The 16,404-nt window shown below is 39.4% G+C and overlaps 1 protein-coding gene across 1 annotated transcript; it reads right to left on the bottom strand.

The window, feature by feature from the left end:
• Nucleotides 1-206: 206 nt before the first annotated feature.
• On the bottom strand, nucleotides 207-14,922 carry LOC311622655 (bromodomain-containing protein 8-like; the record flags this gene model as incomplete). The annotated part of the gene is made up of 8 exons (XM_084883894.1): nucleotides 207-483; nucleotides 986-1,163; nucleotides 6,922-6,990; nucleotides 7,328-7,417; nucleotides 10,820-10,977; nucleotides 12,183-12,446; nucleotides 13,465-13,743; nucleotides 14,905-14,922. 8 exons carry the CDS (start codon nucleotides 14,920-14,922, stop codon nucleotides 433-435), a joined length of 1,107 nt encoding a protein of 368 aa, XP_084740020.1. The 3' UTR covers nucleotides 207-432.
• Nucleotides 14,923-16,404: the final 1,482 nt, after the last annotated feature.

Below are 16,404 nucleotides of genomic sequence, written 5' to 3'. Positions count from 1 at the left end.
CTTCCATGTCATTTTCATTTCACCAAATGATGCTGTCCCCTCTATTCCCAGCTTCTGTAATCATTAAAAAGCAATCTAATACTTGTGAAGTAACATTTATTTATAGAGCAATCGTAAGAGGTCTAATCCAGTTACCTCTAAATTAAGCCTATGGAACAAAGATATGGGTAATGTTTATTACCTCAAATAAGTTTCCCCCTTTTTCTTAAAATTATATCCACAGGCATCTTTGACTCCTAGGTTGTGAGTTGAGGTATTATTATTATTATTATTATTATTATTATTATTATTATGAAAGACAAGAGAGAAGGTGAACAAGTACAGGGATCTTCTCTGGATCAGTCTCAATGAGGTCCAAATTCCAGAAAAGGTCAGGGTTGCAGCTCCAGGTTAACAACACGGTTTTCCATCATGCACTGGATTGGCTGGTTCTCATTCCAGACTATTTAAGTTTCTTCTTTTGTCTAGCCAAATACTCAGCACCTACAGGGTCAAGGCAGAGAGTGAACTATCAATCTTAAAAGCCAAAGAGGTTTGAGTTACTTTTTCCACAATGAAATTTGATTCTTTTTTTTTTCTTTAAAATATGATGTTACCTAGAAAATAAACCCTCAAATGTCATCTTCTGGCTACTATATTTTATCCCCTATGGATGGGATAGTGTGAACATACATTAATATTAACATTTAAAATGAACAGTGGCTCCAGCCTCTGGTTTGTATGTTTAGCCCTCTGGTTTGAGACTCTTGCAGTGGAAGCTTTCATTACCATTACAGCTCTCTTGAGAACCCTTCAGTACTTCACGTTAAAACTGGTCCTACTAAGGCTCAGAATTTTCTGAACCAGCAGGTAAAATGTTAATCATTGAATCACCTCTAAACATAAACTCTGGAACACTTCAACATCATCCACCCTTATTCTCACTTTCTAAAATCTGGTTCTGAAGATTACACTAGTTTTTCTTGCAGCTGTCTACATAAAGTACCTGAATCTGCTCCAGGACTTCTCGCTGCATCTCCACAGCCATATGATACACATGATGATCAGAGTCATTGTACATCACAGCATTTTGGAACATCAGCATCAAGTCTCGCTGGAATTGTGCCATGGTGCGAATCCGTCCCTTAGACAGATTCCTTTTCAGGGTAGTTAAATCCATGGGTCTATATGTGGCCAAGAAAAAAGCAGAGGAAATCTAACCTTCATGTGGAACATGTGGTGACATGATCTCTTGAAGAACTAACCAGTTTTGTTTTTTTTAAAGCATTTTTAAAAATTGATTTTTAGAGAAAGAAAAAAGGAGAAACATCTATGCAAGAGTGAAACATTGGTCAGCTGCCTCCTACTGGGTATCAAACCAGTAACCCTTAAGGGCTCAGGATGATGACGAACCCACTAAAGCAATGGCAATAACCAGCTTTCTTTCTTTTTCTTTTTTAAAAATATATTTTATTGATTTTTTTACAGAGAGGAAGGGAGAGGGATATTGAATTAGAATCATCGATGAGAGAGAAACATAGACCAGCTGCCTCCTGCACAACCCCTACTGAAGATGTGCCCACAACCAAGGTACATGTCCTTGACCAGAATTGAACCCTTCAGTCCACAGGCTGATGCTCTATCCACTGAGCCAAATCGGTTAGGGCCCAGCTTTCTTTTTTTTGTTTGTTAATCCTCACCCGAGGATATTTTTCCATTGATGTTTAGAGAGAGTGGAAGAAAGAGAACTATCAATGTGAGAGAGATGTATTGATTGGCTGCCTTGGGCATGAGCCCTAACCAGGGCCTGGGCCAGGGAGGAGCCTGTAACCAAGGATGTCCCTTTGACTGGAATTGAACCCAAGATCCTTTGGTCTGCAAGCCGATACTCTATCCATTGAACCAAACTGTCTAGGGCTCCATTGATTTTTAGACAGAGTGAACGGGAGGGGGAAAGACAGAGTGAAACATCAATATGAGAGACACATTGATTGGTTGCCTCCCACATGTTCCTGGGGATCAAGCCTACAACTAAGGTACATGCCCTTGACTGGAATCAAACTGGGGACCTTTCTTTTTTCTTTTCTTTTTTTTTTAAATTTTATTTTATTGATTTTGTACAGAGAGGAAGGGAGAGAGATAGAGAGCTAGAAACATCGATGAGAGAGAGTCATTGATCAGCTGCCTCTTGCACACCCCCCACTGGGGATATGCCCGCAACCAAGGTACATGCCCTTGACCGGAATCGAACCCGGGACCCTTCAGTCCCCAAGCTGACGCTCTATCCATTGAGCCAAACCAGCTTCGGCAAACCTGGGACCTTTCAGTCTTGGCCGATGCTCTATCTACCTGAGCCAAACTAGCTAAGGCAGTAACTAGCTGGTAATGAAAATGGTAGTAAAAATAATAACCCTCATCAGATAATAAAATAGCAACAGCAGTTAACATTTGACTACTATTACCTAAAATAGGCCAAGTACTAAGTTAGGTACTTTCCATATTAACTCAGTTAAACCTCCCAATAAACCTATAAGGGAGGTACCATTGTTACAACCAACTGGCAATGAGCAAGCTGAGATCTGAAAAGGTTAAGTACTAGCTCGAAGTCACACAACCTGGAATCTAATTGGGAGGCAGTCTGACTTTAGAACCTAAAGGCCCAATCACTATAGTCTACTATTGTAGGAGGAGGGTTGGCCTCAGGTATCAACGCTGTAAAGAACTCCAATGATCAATTTGTCATATGGTAGTTATTGACTGATTGTTTAAAGTGTAGAGTCATATATTAGGTATTAAATCTATGTCTATTATTGCATAATCAAAAGCTAAGAATGTTTTTCTCCTTCCATGGTGAAGAAAAGAGAATCAAGTCAATATTAAGACAAATTATATGTGTGTGTGTGTGTGTGTGTGTGTGTGTGTGTATAATTGATTTTGGAGAGAAAAGAAGGGATAGAAATAGAAACATCAATGATGAGAAAATCATTGACTGTCTCCTGCATGCCCCCTAGTGGAAATTGAGCCCACAACCCAGGTATGTGCCCTTGACTAGAATCGACTCTGGGACCTTTCAGTCCATAGGCAGATGCTCTATCCACTGAGCCAAATCAGCTAGGGCTTAAGACAAATTACTAGTGAGATACAGAGAGTGGGTATATAAGAGAAAAGCAGTGTAGAAAGAGGACTGAAGTGAGAGGTAAGAATCTGTGATTTAGCCCAATCAACATTTCTCAAAGGTTGAGCACCCACCTATGAATCAGGAGGTCATGGTTCGATTCCCGGTCAGGGCACATACTTTGGTTTGGCTCAATTCCTAGTCAGGGGCAGGAAGCAGCCAATCAATGGTTCTTTCTTATCATTGATGTTTCTCTCTCCTGCTCTCTCTCCCTCTCCCTCTCTCTCTCTCTGTCTCTCTGTCTCTCTCTCTCTTTCTTCCTCTCTGAAATAAATAAATATATATATATATATATATATATATATATATATATATATATATTTTAAAAAGAATCTGGGATTTAGTTCTAGCTCTGCTATTCGCTGTTGATCACAGGGAAGACCACCTCTGAGACTTAGTTTCCTTATCTATAGAATAAAGGAATCTGTCTCCAATGGTCCTTTCCTGTTCTTTTATATTCTATTAACATTCTGGTTTATGACAGCTTTATTTGTTTGTTTGTTTGTTTGTTTGTTTTAAATCATTGTTGTTGAAAGTATAACATATACTTTTCCCCTCATTGATTCCCCAGATTCCCAAGGCCTTCACCACCCTACTGTCTGTGTCCATGGGTTATGCATACATCCATACAAGTTCTTTGGTCGATCTCTCCCCAACCTGCACCCCACCTTCCCTCTGAGATTCGACAGTCTGTTCCATATTTCTATGTCTCTGAATATATTTTATTCATCAGTTTTTTATGACAGCATTTTAAATGAAACATGCTATAAAAATCCAAAATACTATAACCAGACAATGTTTGTAACATCATTTGGATTATCATCTTTGCCTTAGTCATACCTATAACTGTCAGAATTAATACAGTGTTCCTTTTAAAGTTCTGCTCCAAAAGAACAATGTCAAAAACTTTGGAAAGTGGAGAAACCAAGATGGCGGCATAGGGTAGACACCCGAATGCAGCCTACCACAACAAATTTGAATTTACAACTGAAAAACAGGGGACACATCACCCTGAAGCGCCGGACAGCTGGCTGAGAGGAGGCTCTACCATCTGGGAAGGAGAAAGAAGGCGGGCTGAACCTCAGGAACTGTGAAGGTGCGGAGAACTGTGCACGTGAAATGGTGGCCGCAGAGTTCACTGGCGGCTTGCTTGCGGAGCGCAGAGAGGGCAGGCCGAGTTCGCTACCAGCTTACTCCCTGCGCGTGCAGAGAGGGCGGACAGCTAATGCGCGGCTGGCTTTCTTGTTCGGGAGGAAAACAGAACCACCCTATTGCGCTGATAGACGGCCCCAGACAGGGAGAGGCCAGACTGTCAGGCAGTGGGCAGAGATCTCTCGGAGGTGTGTGAAGCCAGCGGCCATTACTGTGGGACTCAGAAACCAGACCCTCATAGGGAGGGGCTGAATAAAGCTTGTCTGCACCACCCGAGACTCCGCCCCATCCAAGCGGAGCACAGAAGCCCTTCCAGTGGCTAGCTTCCTCGTTCGCTGCCAATACGACTCTCCTAGGGAGGGGCAGACAGGAATCTAAAGCTTGTCTGCAACCAATTGTGCAGGATTCAACAAAACTTGTCTGTGCCACCCCGAGACTCTGCCCCATTCAAGCAGAATACAGAAACCCTCCTAGCTGAGACACTTCTGATCCTTATAACCAATTGGCTTGGAGATCAATGCTTCCCAGTGATACCAACAACAAGCAGGGCTTAACAACAAGACTGCACACAAAGCCCACAAAGGGCTACACCAAGACTGTCCACCTCAGGTAACTGTGAGGCTGACTCACTGAACCATATAGGACACCTTAGCACACAAAGCCACCCTATCAACTTAGGGAAGCTGTGAAAATGCCGAGACAAAGAAATAGATCACAAACAAAAGAAATGGAGGAAAAGAAGAGACTAGATATAGAGTTCAAAACCACGCTTATAAGGTTTTTCAAGAATTTCCTAGAAAAGGTCGATAAGACCTATGAGGAGATGAAAAGGGATCAACAAGAACTAATAAGGGATCAACAAGAAATAAAGAATACATTGTCTGAAATAAAAAATATCATACAGAGTCCTAAAAACAGAATGGAAGATCGCAAGAATCAAGTCAAAGATTTGGAACATAAAGAGCCAGAAGATACTCCACTGCAGAAGCAAGAAGACAAGAGAATCCAGAAAGTTGAAGATAATGTAAGAAACCTCTGGGACAACTTCAAGCAAACCAATATCAGAATTATGGGGGTCCCAGAAGATGAGAGAGAGCAAGATATCGAAAACATACTGAAAGAAATAGTGACAGAAAACTTCCCCCACCTGGTGAAAGAATTAGACTTACAAGTCCAGGAAGTGCACAGAACTCCAAACAAAAGGAATCCAAAGAAGACCACACCAAGACACATCATAATTAAAATTCCAAGAGCAAAAGACAAAGAGAGAAAATTAACAGCAGCAAGAGAAAAGCAGGTAGTTACCTATAAAAGAGCACCCATACGATTGTCAGCTGATTTCTTAACAGAAACCATGCAGGCCAGACGGGAATGGCAAGAAATATTCAAGGTGATGAATATCAAGAACCTACAGCCAAAAATAATCTACCCAGCAAAGCTATCACTCAGAATCTAAGGCCAGATAAAGAGCTTCACTAATAAAAAAAAGCTAAAGGAGCCGAAACCGGTTTGGCTCAGTGGTAGAGTGTCGGTCTGCAGACTGAAAGGTCCCAGGTTTGATTCCGGTCAAGGGCACGTACGTTGGTTGCGGGCACATCCCCAGTGGGGGATGGGGGGTGCAAGAGTCAACTGGTCGATGTTTCTCTCTCATTGACGTTTCTAGCTCCCTATCTCTCTCCCTTCCTCCTCTCTGTAAAATATCAATAAAATATATTAAAAAAAAAAAAAAAAAAAAAAAAAAAAAGCTAAAGGAGTTCATCACCACCAAACCAGAATTATATGAATTGCTGAAGGGGGTTCTTTCGGAAGAGAAAGTAAATAAAGATAAAAACTATGAACAACAAATACGTAACTATCAACAAGTGAATCTAAAAACCAAAGGAATTTTAAAAAATCTGATGAACAATATTAACTGGTGAATATAATAGAATCAGAGGTATGGAAGGGAAGTGAACTGACAATTCTCGGGGGAAAGGGGAGAAGGGGGTGTGGGAAGAGACTGAACATAAACTGTGCACCTATAATGAGGACAATGGGGGGTGCGGAAAGGGCAGAGGGTGGGGTGGGAACATGGTTGAGGGGAGCAATAGAGGGGGGGCGGAAATGAGGAATATTTGTAATAATATTAACAATAAAGATTTATTTTTTTTTAAAAAACTTTGGAAAGTGCCCTATCTGGTTTGGCTCAGTGGATAGAGCATCAGCCTTCAGATTGAAGGGTCCTGGGTTCCATTCTGGTCAAGGACACATGCTCGGGTTGCAGGCTTGATCCCAAGTAAGAGGCACACAGATGCTTCTCTCTCTCTCCCTCTCTAAAATCAATAAAAAATATATATATTAAAAAAATACGACTGAAGGCAAATGTAAGATCATAATAAATATTACCTAAAATTTAACAATTAAAAAAGCCCATTTTATCTTTTTGTTCCCCTTCATTCCTTCTCAAATAAAGACTGAGCTCACCATAACTTTACAAACTTATTCAGCTATAAAGTTTATTTTATTTTAAATTTGTAAGTAATATAAATGAAATAAATAATCTAATAGATGGAGAATAACATAAGAAAAGACAGACATAAAAGCAACCAACCTTTCTTGCCCCCTTTTCCACTGACCTTTTCACCACATCCTTGTATCCTGGGGCCTGCCTTTCTGACACTGGCTTCAGAAATGGACTGCTGAACCTGTTAGGGGACAAATCCAGAAAGGGTGAAGAAACTGTGGAAAGTCACTCTAAATGAGAAGAATGGCTATGAACATCAAGAGTGGTTTGGAGCCGAAACCGGTTTGGCTCAGTGGTAGAGCGTCGGTCTGCGGACTGAAGGGTCCCGGGTTCGATTCCGGTCAAGGGCCTGTACCTGGGTTTCGGGCACATCCCCGGTAGGGGGTGTGCAAGAGGCAGCTGGTCGATGTTTCTCTCTCATCGATGTTTCTAGCTCTCTATCTCTCTCCCTTCCTCTCTGTAAAAAAATCAATAAAATATATTTAAAAAAAAAAAAAAAAAGTGGTTTGGAGATCTACCTGTGACTAGCAATCATCTTCCATACTGGCAGGAGAGTCTTCTTAAATAGTAAGTGATCCTGAACAGGATCACTCTGGCTTAGATTAGACCTGTGAGATAAAAAAGGACAGAAAAGGAACAATAATTTCACAAATGGCATTCTGTCACCCCTAGTGGGTAATGAGGTTTTCTCAAGACAGTGTTCCTACTTAATAATACCATAAGAATAAAAACAGAATTAATGCTTCCATAAGAAACCCTAAGTTCTATAAATATTCTCTTACTAATCACTATTACTCAATAAAGTAGTTACCATTTTATCAAGTATATTACAAATCTACAATTGTCCTTGCTTTTTGGTCTCTTTGCTGATTTGTTCTTTAACACCTATGACTCTAAAATACTAGTCTATGAAAGTAGTCTTTTTTCACTGACATTTCCCAAGTGCCTGGCACATAGTAGGTGCTCAATTAAGTATCTGATAAATTAATCTGGTCCTATTTTTATGTAAAAATATGACACACTAATAACTATGTCTCCCATGTCTTAACAAAGAAAATACTTGGTTCCACATCCCAAAGAATTCTCACATTTTACCTGATTGTACACAATTTAAGTATTTTTCCTTTTCACTCTCCTCTATATATAATAGTAACTCTTAAAATACCTAAGAAAATTTCATTTATTTTCATGGCCATTCCTTCTCTGAAACTATCTATTTAGTTTTTCTTCAGAGATGAAATTGTCCAATGTTTTCTTTCTTTTTTAAAAAAAATATATTTTATTGATTTTTTTACAAAGAGGAAGGGAGAGGGATAGAGAACTAGAAACATCGATCAGCTGCCTCCTGCACACTCCTCACTGGATATGTGCCCACAAACAAGGTACATGCCTTTGACCAGAATCAAACCTGGGACCCTTGAGTCTGCAGGCCAACACTCTGTCCACTGAGCAGGCTGGTTAGGGCCATGGTTGGCAAACTGCGGCTTGTGAGCCACATGCAGCTCTTTGGACCCTTGAGTGTGGCTCTTCCACAAAATACCACGGCCTGGGCAAGTCTATTTTGAAGAAGTAGCATTAGAAGAAGTTTAAAAAATTTGGCTCTCAAAAGAAATTTCAATCGTTGTACTGTTGATATTTAGCTCTGTTGACTAATGAGTTTGCCGACCACTGGGCTAGGGCTTTTTTTTTTTTTTTTGTAAGAGAGAGATGGAAAAACATTTACCCGTTTTTCCACTTCTTCGTGCATTCATTGGTTGGCCCTTGCATATGCCCTCACTGGGGATTGAACCCATAACCATGGCATATAGGGAAGACAATGCTCTAACCAATTGAGCTACCCGGTCAAGTCTATCTATTTTTTTTTTATAATTTCCCAAGTTGGCAAGTTTTCTATTTATTCCAAAATTAAACATCATGTTCCACTTTCCACTTTATCCACTCTATTTTCTCTAAATGAATTTTCTTCAGAGCTAAGTCTTCACACCCTCATTTTGCTTTATGTACCTTGTGAGTGTACATCCATTTGAGAACAACTCACATCTCCAATTTTATATTTTTCCAATTTGAGCAGCTTCACATAACTGTTTATTTTCATGATGCAATATCTTACCTGCTTCTAAATTATTTACCACAAAAATAAACTTATCCTTAAACACAGAAGCCTATCAGAACAAGTGACTTAAAGTCCTACAAACAAACTTCTTCCTTTGTTTCTGATTAGTCAACCATAATGAATAATAACTCCTTGGTGCTTGTGCAAATTTATTCACACATCAACACAACAAATATTTAATACATTTCCATTATGAAAGGTATTGCACTAGGTTCTGTAACCTCATAATCAATTACCTTTGGAATATCTTAAGAAACAACCTGTTGCTTATCTTTATCTCCACCTATTTAGAAATACATGGCAAGCAACTACAAGTAAAAGTGTGGGAGTGGAGCCCTAGCTGGTTTGGCTCAGTGGAGAGAGCATCGGCCTGTGGACTGAAGGGTCCTGAATTCGATTCCAGTCAAAGGCACATGCCTGGGTTGCAGGATCAATCCCCAATAGGGGGCATACAGAAGGCAGTCAATCAATGATTCTCATCATTGATGTTTCTATCTCTATCCCCCTCTCCCTTCCTCTCTGAAATCAATAAAAATTTAAAAAGGAATCTAGAGAAATTAAAATAAATAACTTTAATAACAATAAAAAGTGTGGGAGTGGAAAGGAGCTGCAGACTGGGAGTGATGCTCCAAAGGCTCTACTTCTCTCTACTCTTGAGAGTCAGTACAGACTAAGGGAGAAGACAGAAAAGAGGGGCCTGGAGAATGTCTATCCCTCAAAGTAGTTTTAGGCTTCCCAATGATAGCACAAGAACTCAGTTTTCTAGTTCCCCTTAAACTATCTACCAAGCAAAATCAATTACTAATATCTATTGCCATTCAAGACACTGAAATATCTTGGAATAATAAGTCCCAGATTAGAGATTTTCTGTTTTTTTAGATAGTTATCACATGCCCTTCTGCTCACACACAGGGAGTTACCAAAAAGCAAAGGAAGCAATTCTTCAATAACATAGGTTTCAAGCGATATTCTATTTGTATAACAAAAATTTGAAATCTGCTATTTAAAATATACTTATACATGGTTCAGTTGTATAACTTAAATTTAAAAAGGCTAAAATAATGATTGGTTTGCCTTTCCACAGATATGTGGGTGGATCAGGAATATAGTGAAAACAAAACAGTATTCATGTTATCTTCTCTCAATAGACAAAAGACCAGATCCAGAAAAGAAATTATTTATTATCATAACAAAAATAACTTTGTTTTCTGATTTAGAAAAAATTCACTTTACTAAAAAGGAAAAAATTCTAAAATGTAACCTTTGGCCCCATAATTACTTATAAAAAGATGAAACAAGCATATAAACAATTTCCTAAGATTTGTGAATAATATTGCCTGAATAATTTTTCATTTCAAGTTAATAGGAGTGTCTTAGTATATTTTAAATAATTTATTGATTGATTTTAGAGAGAGGAAGAGGAGGAGAGAGGAAGAGAGCAAGCAAGAGCAAGAAAGACATCAATTTGTTGTTTTACATACTTATGCATTCATTGTTTAACTCATATGTGCCCTGATCAAGGATTGAACCCACAACCTGGTGTATCAGGAAATGCTCTAACAAACTGAGCTAACTAGGCCTGTCTTAGTATTTTTAAAAGAAATATAGTTTGTATAATAGACACGAGAGACAATCTGAATTATCAATATTGCCTGAATAAAGATTAGAGAGACGGATTATGAAAGAGATTCTTAATGTTGATAAGACAGACTTGTTTTGTAAGAGGAAAGCATATAGACTTATATTTATACAGGAAAATTATATTTAATTCTATTTCTAGTGTTTTCCAACTCTAATTTCCTTTTTTTACTTTGCAAAAGTAATCTATATTCATGCTAACAATTCAAATAGGCATAAACATAAATCCTAACAACCTTGGATAAATATCTATACTTACAGATTTGAGGAAGTAGCATGGCTGAAAAGGACATCCACCAGAGGAGCCTCCTGAATGCTAGAGCCATCATCAAACTCACCTGAGGAGGGCCGGTCTTCCATCTCTGACACATACCCTTCACCCTGGTCCTCCTCTTTGGATTCTTGCTGAACCTCTCTCTAGGAATGCCAGGAAACAATGGAAACTTTAGGGAAAAAAAATTATTATCTGCAAGGTAATTTTAGTTAATTTATTTTTATTTTTATTACTGAGAGAGATATTTATTATTCCACTTATTTATGCATTCATTGGTTGTTTCTTGTATGTGCCCTGACCAGGGATTGAAACATACTACCTTGGAGTACTAGGTTAGTGCTCTAACCAACTGAGCTATAGGTTCAGGGCCTCTGCAAGATAATTTTACATGCATGGAGTAAATGAAAGCTGATTTTAAGGTGAGAAGAGGCCATTTATATAAAGCTATAAAAGAAATTAGAGAAATATGACTTAACTAGACCTAAGTCAATTCTTGTTAACATTCTTGCTGGAGAACTTTGTACTCCAAGAAAAAAATGAAAAAGCAATATATTCAATTCTAGATGGATGCTGTATCCTTTTATTTATTTACTAGAGGCCGTTGCACCTGTGGGGTCCTTCAGCCTGGCCTCCGGGGATCCAGCAGAAACCAGCAGTCCAACATCCCCCTAGGTGGTCAGTGTGCATCATAGCGAGTGGTTGAAAGGTTGCTTAGGCTTTTATATATAGATTTATTTAGTTAGTTAATCCTCACCTGAGGATATTTTTTCCATTGATTTTTAGAGAGAGTGGAAGGGAGGGGTACAGACACAGAGAAACATCAATGTGAGCGACATTGATTGGTTGCCTCCTGCATGTGCTCCAACCAGGGCCAGGTATTGAACCTGCAACCAATGTACATGCCCTTGACCAGATTCAAGCCTGCGACTGTGATACTCTAACCACTGAGCAAACTGGCTAGGGCAAATGCTATATCTTTTTAAAATTTTCATCATTTTTGTGGTTCTGGAGCTAACTAGTCTAACTGATCAGATAATATTTAATATTATATTATAAATTCTGAATTTTACTGATTACTTACTATGAACTAGGCCCTATGCTAAGTTTTCCCCACGAATTATCATTTAACCTCACAGCAAAATTATAAGGTAGAGAAAGAACTAATTCCAGATACAGCAAAGAAAACTGAGGTTCTAAAATGTTCACTAACATAAGGTCCCATAGCTAATTGATGCTAAACCAAGATTTGGACTCAGGTAGTTGAACTCTAGAGTTACCTATGTGCTTTACCACTCTGTTCTGCCTCCTGTGCAGAGGACTAGACAGCTGGTTTAAGTTATTCACTTACCTCTTTATTCTCTGTTGGTAGTCCCAAAACTGCACAAATATCTGAGGGAGCTGGAGCCACTTCTGGCCTTCCATGTTCTCCCAGTGACTCCTCAGCTACCAATGGTTCTACCTTAGCTGAAAGCTCTTCAGGCTCTCTGCAGGGCTCCTCGTCTCCTTCAGTAGCTTCAATTTCCCTTTCCTCTTGTCTGGTATCAGGTGAAGGGCAGCAACCGTCACTTGATTCTTTGCTGCTAATGCACAATGGCTCCATTAAATAAGCTACCTGCAATCATAGTCTATTGTTAGATTAGAAACACCAATGGAAACCATCTACCTATCAATATTGCCACATGATTACACTGCCACTGTGTCTAAGCCTGAGGTGGCAAATAGATTAACTTTTTTGACCATTTAAAATTCATTAAATGTCTTATACTAGAGGCCTGGTGCACAAATCCATGCACCCATGGGGCCCCTCGGCCTGGCCAGTGGGTTCAGGCCGAAACCAGCTCTCTGACATCCCTAGAGGGGTCCTGGATTGTGAGAGGGTGCAGGCCAGGCCGAGGGATCCCACCAGTGCACAATCAGGGCTGGGGAGGGACACGGGAAGTTGGCCAGCAGGGGAGGGACTGTGGGAGGGCTCCAGGGCATGTCCAGCCCATCCTGCTCAGTCTCCATCAGCCAGAACCCAGCAGCAAGCTAATCTACTGGTCGGAGCATCTTCCCCCTGGTGGTCAGTACACATCATAACAAGCGGTTGAGCAGCCTTAGCAAATCATTAGCATATTATGCTTTGATTGAACAACCAACCAGTCAACCAGACACAGCATATTAGGTTTTTTTTTGTTTTTTAAAAAAATATATTTTATTGATTTTGTACAGAGAGGAAGGGAGAGAGATAGAGAGTTAGAAACATCGATGAGAGAGAGTCATCAATCAGCTGCCTCTTGCACACCCCCTACTGGGGATATGCCCGCAACCAAGGTACATGCCCTTGACCGGAATCGAACCCGGGACCTTTCAGTCCCCAAGCCGACGCTCTATCCATTGAGCCAAACCGGTTTTGGCTTTTTTTTTTTCATATTAGGTTTTTATTATAATAGGATACACTGGCACTGTACTAGTTGGTAAGGACATAATAATAAACAAGATATTGGCCTTGCCTCAAAGAGCTTATATTATATTATACATTTTCATCTCAAGTGTCAATTCTGATATTAAGAGTGGTAAAAATATATATGGGTAAGCATTCTCTTAGAGTTAAGACTCTTCCAACTTTGAAAATAATGACTCCCCATTACCTCAGAGAGAAAGTGTAGGAGGTTCTGGTGGCTGATTTGCTCTGTCTCTTCCTGAGATTCCTCACTGCCTCCGTCCCCCATAAGCAGCTCACTAGATTCTGTCCCTGGGCTGCTTTCCACTAATTCCTCAGACCCTGGCTCCTCAGTTTCCCTCCATCTGCCCACATCAAGATCCAGACTGGAGTCCCACGAGCTGAAGAGGGACCTGCAGTTGTTGCTCAACTCAGAGTCATTGGGATAGTCTTGTTCAGAATCCAACCAAACCCATTCACGCCCCATCTGTAAATACACAGAAAAAAAATGCATTAAATTCACTCAAATCAATATTCCTAAGGCATTTGCATCTCATCCCCCAAGTTCAATAGAAAGATAAGGGGACATAAATGTATTTCTACTCATCAATAACAATAAAAGATAGCTGAAATGAGATACCAGGAGACAAAATGATCTGTCATTGGGAATTAAGAAAAAGTCCCATGTCAAACAGTAAAATAAAGATATTACCCGATAAGTATTTTTTTTCTTGGACTTCCTCCTAACTCCAAAAGAAAAAGAACTGGAGCATAAGTACTGCATAGGAAATATAGTCAACAATATTGCAATAAATATGTATGGTGCCAGGTGGGTGACAGAAATATCAGGGGGGAAAACTTTACCAAGTATCTAACTACTATGGTGTACACCTGAAACTAATACAAAATAATATTGATTGTACACTATAAATTGAAAAACATAAAAAATAAAGTAAGCCATAGTTAGCTGAATGAAATTCCTCTATTCGAAATCATTCTTAAAATCAACAGCAAGGCAATAAATAAGAGAGATTAGTGATATTTTCCTCAGTGTATAGGTATGAAACTATCAACCATTAAATCCTCAAAACACATTTTAAGATTACCCATTATATCCAATTCTCATTATTCAGAATGAAAATTGCAACATCAAGTTTTAAAAATATCTTCCTTTCATTACACTATCCCAGTGGTCGGCAAACTCATTAGTCAACAGAGTGGCAAACGAGCCACAATTTGCCAACCACTGCACTATATTGATTTTCCTACCCCTTTGTTCTCTCCTTTTACAACTACTACAGTACTTTCAACAAATCCTTATCAATGTTCTTGCGTGGTCCTCTACTTCCTCATTGATACATACTTTAAAAAAAAATATATATATATATATATATATATATATATATATATATATATATATGTATATATACATACATACATACATACACTTTGAGGTTTCAATTTGTATATCTTTTCAGGTGGCTCCCAAATCTCTGTCTTTTAACTTCTTATGTGCATTCTGATCTCATTTCTCTCTGTACCCAAAGGTCAATTCCTTTTTGGTGCTCTATCATTTGCTTCAACTCAACATTTCAAAAACTTGGATCACTTCTCTTTCTGATTATCTCCAAAAATCATTTACTCTCACCAATTTCCTTATCCCCATCAATACTATTTCTTGATCCTGTTTTAACTCATCTTCTGCATTTGGTAAGCAAGTCCACTTCCCAGTTTTCTTCCACCATTTTTCTCAATCCCCATTCTTTGCTCCTCAATGCTATAGCCCCTTGGTCAATTTCTCTATCTTTAATCCAATCTGCTCTCAACGTCTCCCTGTGCAAGGCTTTACAACAGCTATTCCCTCAATATAAATTTCTCAATCTGCCACTCGGAAGAACTCCATAAATCAAACCCTACTTCATTATTCCTTAGATGATCCCTGTTCTAGTTAAGTCTCCCTATTGCCCCCCCATAGATACCTACACCTTTAACCTGGATTGCTAAACTTATTCATCATCTTCTCTACCAATCCAAATCTGTTCTTTTAATGGTACTCCTTGTCCATACTTCTCCAACTTTAAAGGCTTCACTGCTTATTTACATGCACATTTGTGCATTGCTTTGGTGGTACACTGCAGTTATTTTCCTGGGCTCATTAAACTCCTTTCCATCACCTCATAAAGACTGTATTCTTTTAGTTTGTTAGCATCCTAACAAACTTTAAAAAAATAAAGATCTGGCCTGGCCAGCATGGCTCAGTGGTTGAGCAGCAACCTATGAACCAGAAAATAATAATTGGATTCACAATCAGGGCACATGCTTGGGTTGTAGGCTTGATCCCCAATGTGGGGCATCCACGAGGCAGCCGATCAATGATTTTCTCATTGATGTTTCTCTCCCTTCCTTTGAAATTAATAAAAAATAAAAAAATACACACACACACACACACACACACACACACACACACACACACACATATATATATATATATATATATATATATATATATATATGATGGCCCTGACCAGTTTGGCTCAGTGGGTAGCATCAGCCTGCAGACTGAAGAGTCCCAGGTTCTATTCCGGTCAAGGGTATGTACTTTGCGGGCACATCCCCGGTAGCGGGTATACAGGAGGCAGCCCATTGAAGTCTCTCTTTCATCCGATGATTCTGGCTCTCTATCCCTCCCCCTTCCTCTCTGTAAAAAAATCAATAACATGTGCACGTGTGTGTGCGTACACGCACACACAAATTCCGACTTCTAATCATTTTTGTTGTTAATCCTCAATTTACTTTTAGAAAGAGTGGGAGGGGGAGAAACAGAAACATGGATGTGAGAAACACATCAATTGGTTGCCTCCAGCACAAGCTTTGGGGCAAGGGATCAAGCCTGCTACAACCGAGGTACGTGCCCTTGACTGGAATGAACCTTCAGTCCTTGGGCTGACACTCTAGCCACCGTGCCAAACTGGCTAGGGCCTCATCATCTTTCCTATACCGATCTTTCTCAAGAAGGCTCAAAGTATGAAGCAATACCCTATTAATCTCCATGTCTTTATAATAAAAGGTTATAACTACTTTCCACTGAGTTAATTTTTATGTAGTAAGAGAAGTTAGAATAAGCTCAAGTGATGTGGTAACTCTTAAA

This window comes from Pipistrellus hanaki (genome assembly GCF_964339955.1).
Source record: "Pipistrellus hanaki genome assembly, chromosome: 5".
Taxonomy (NCBI): Eukaryota; Metazoa; Chordata; class Mammalia; order Chiroptera; family Vespertilionidae; genus Pipistrellus; species Pipistrellus hanaki.
This window is presented reverse-complemented; position numbering and strand designations above follow the sequence as displayed.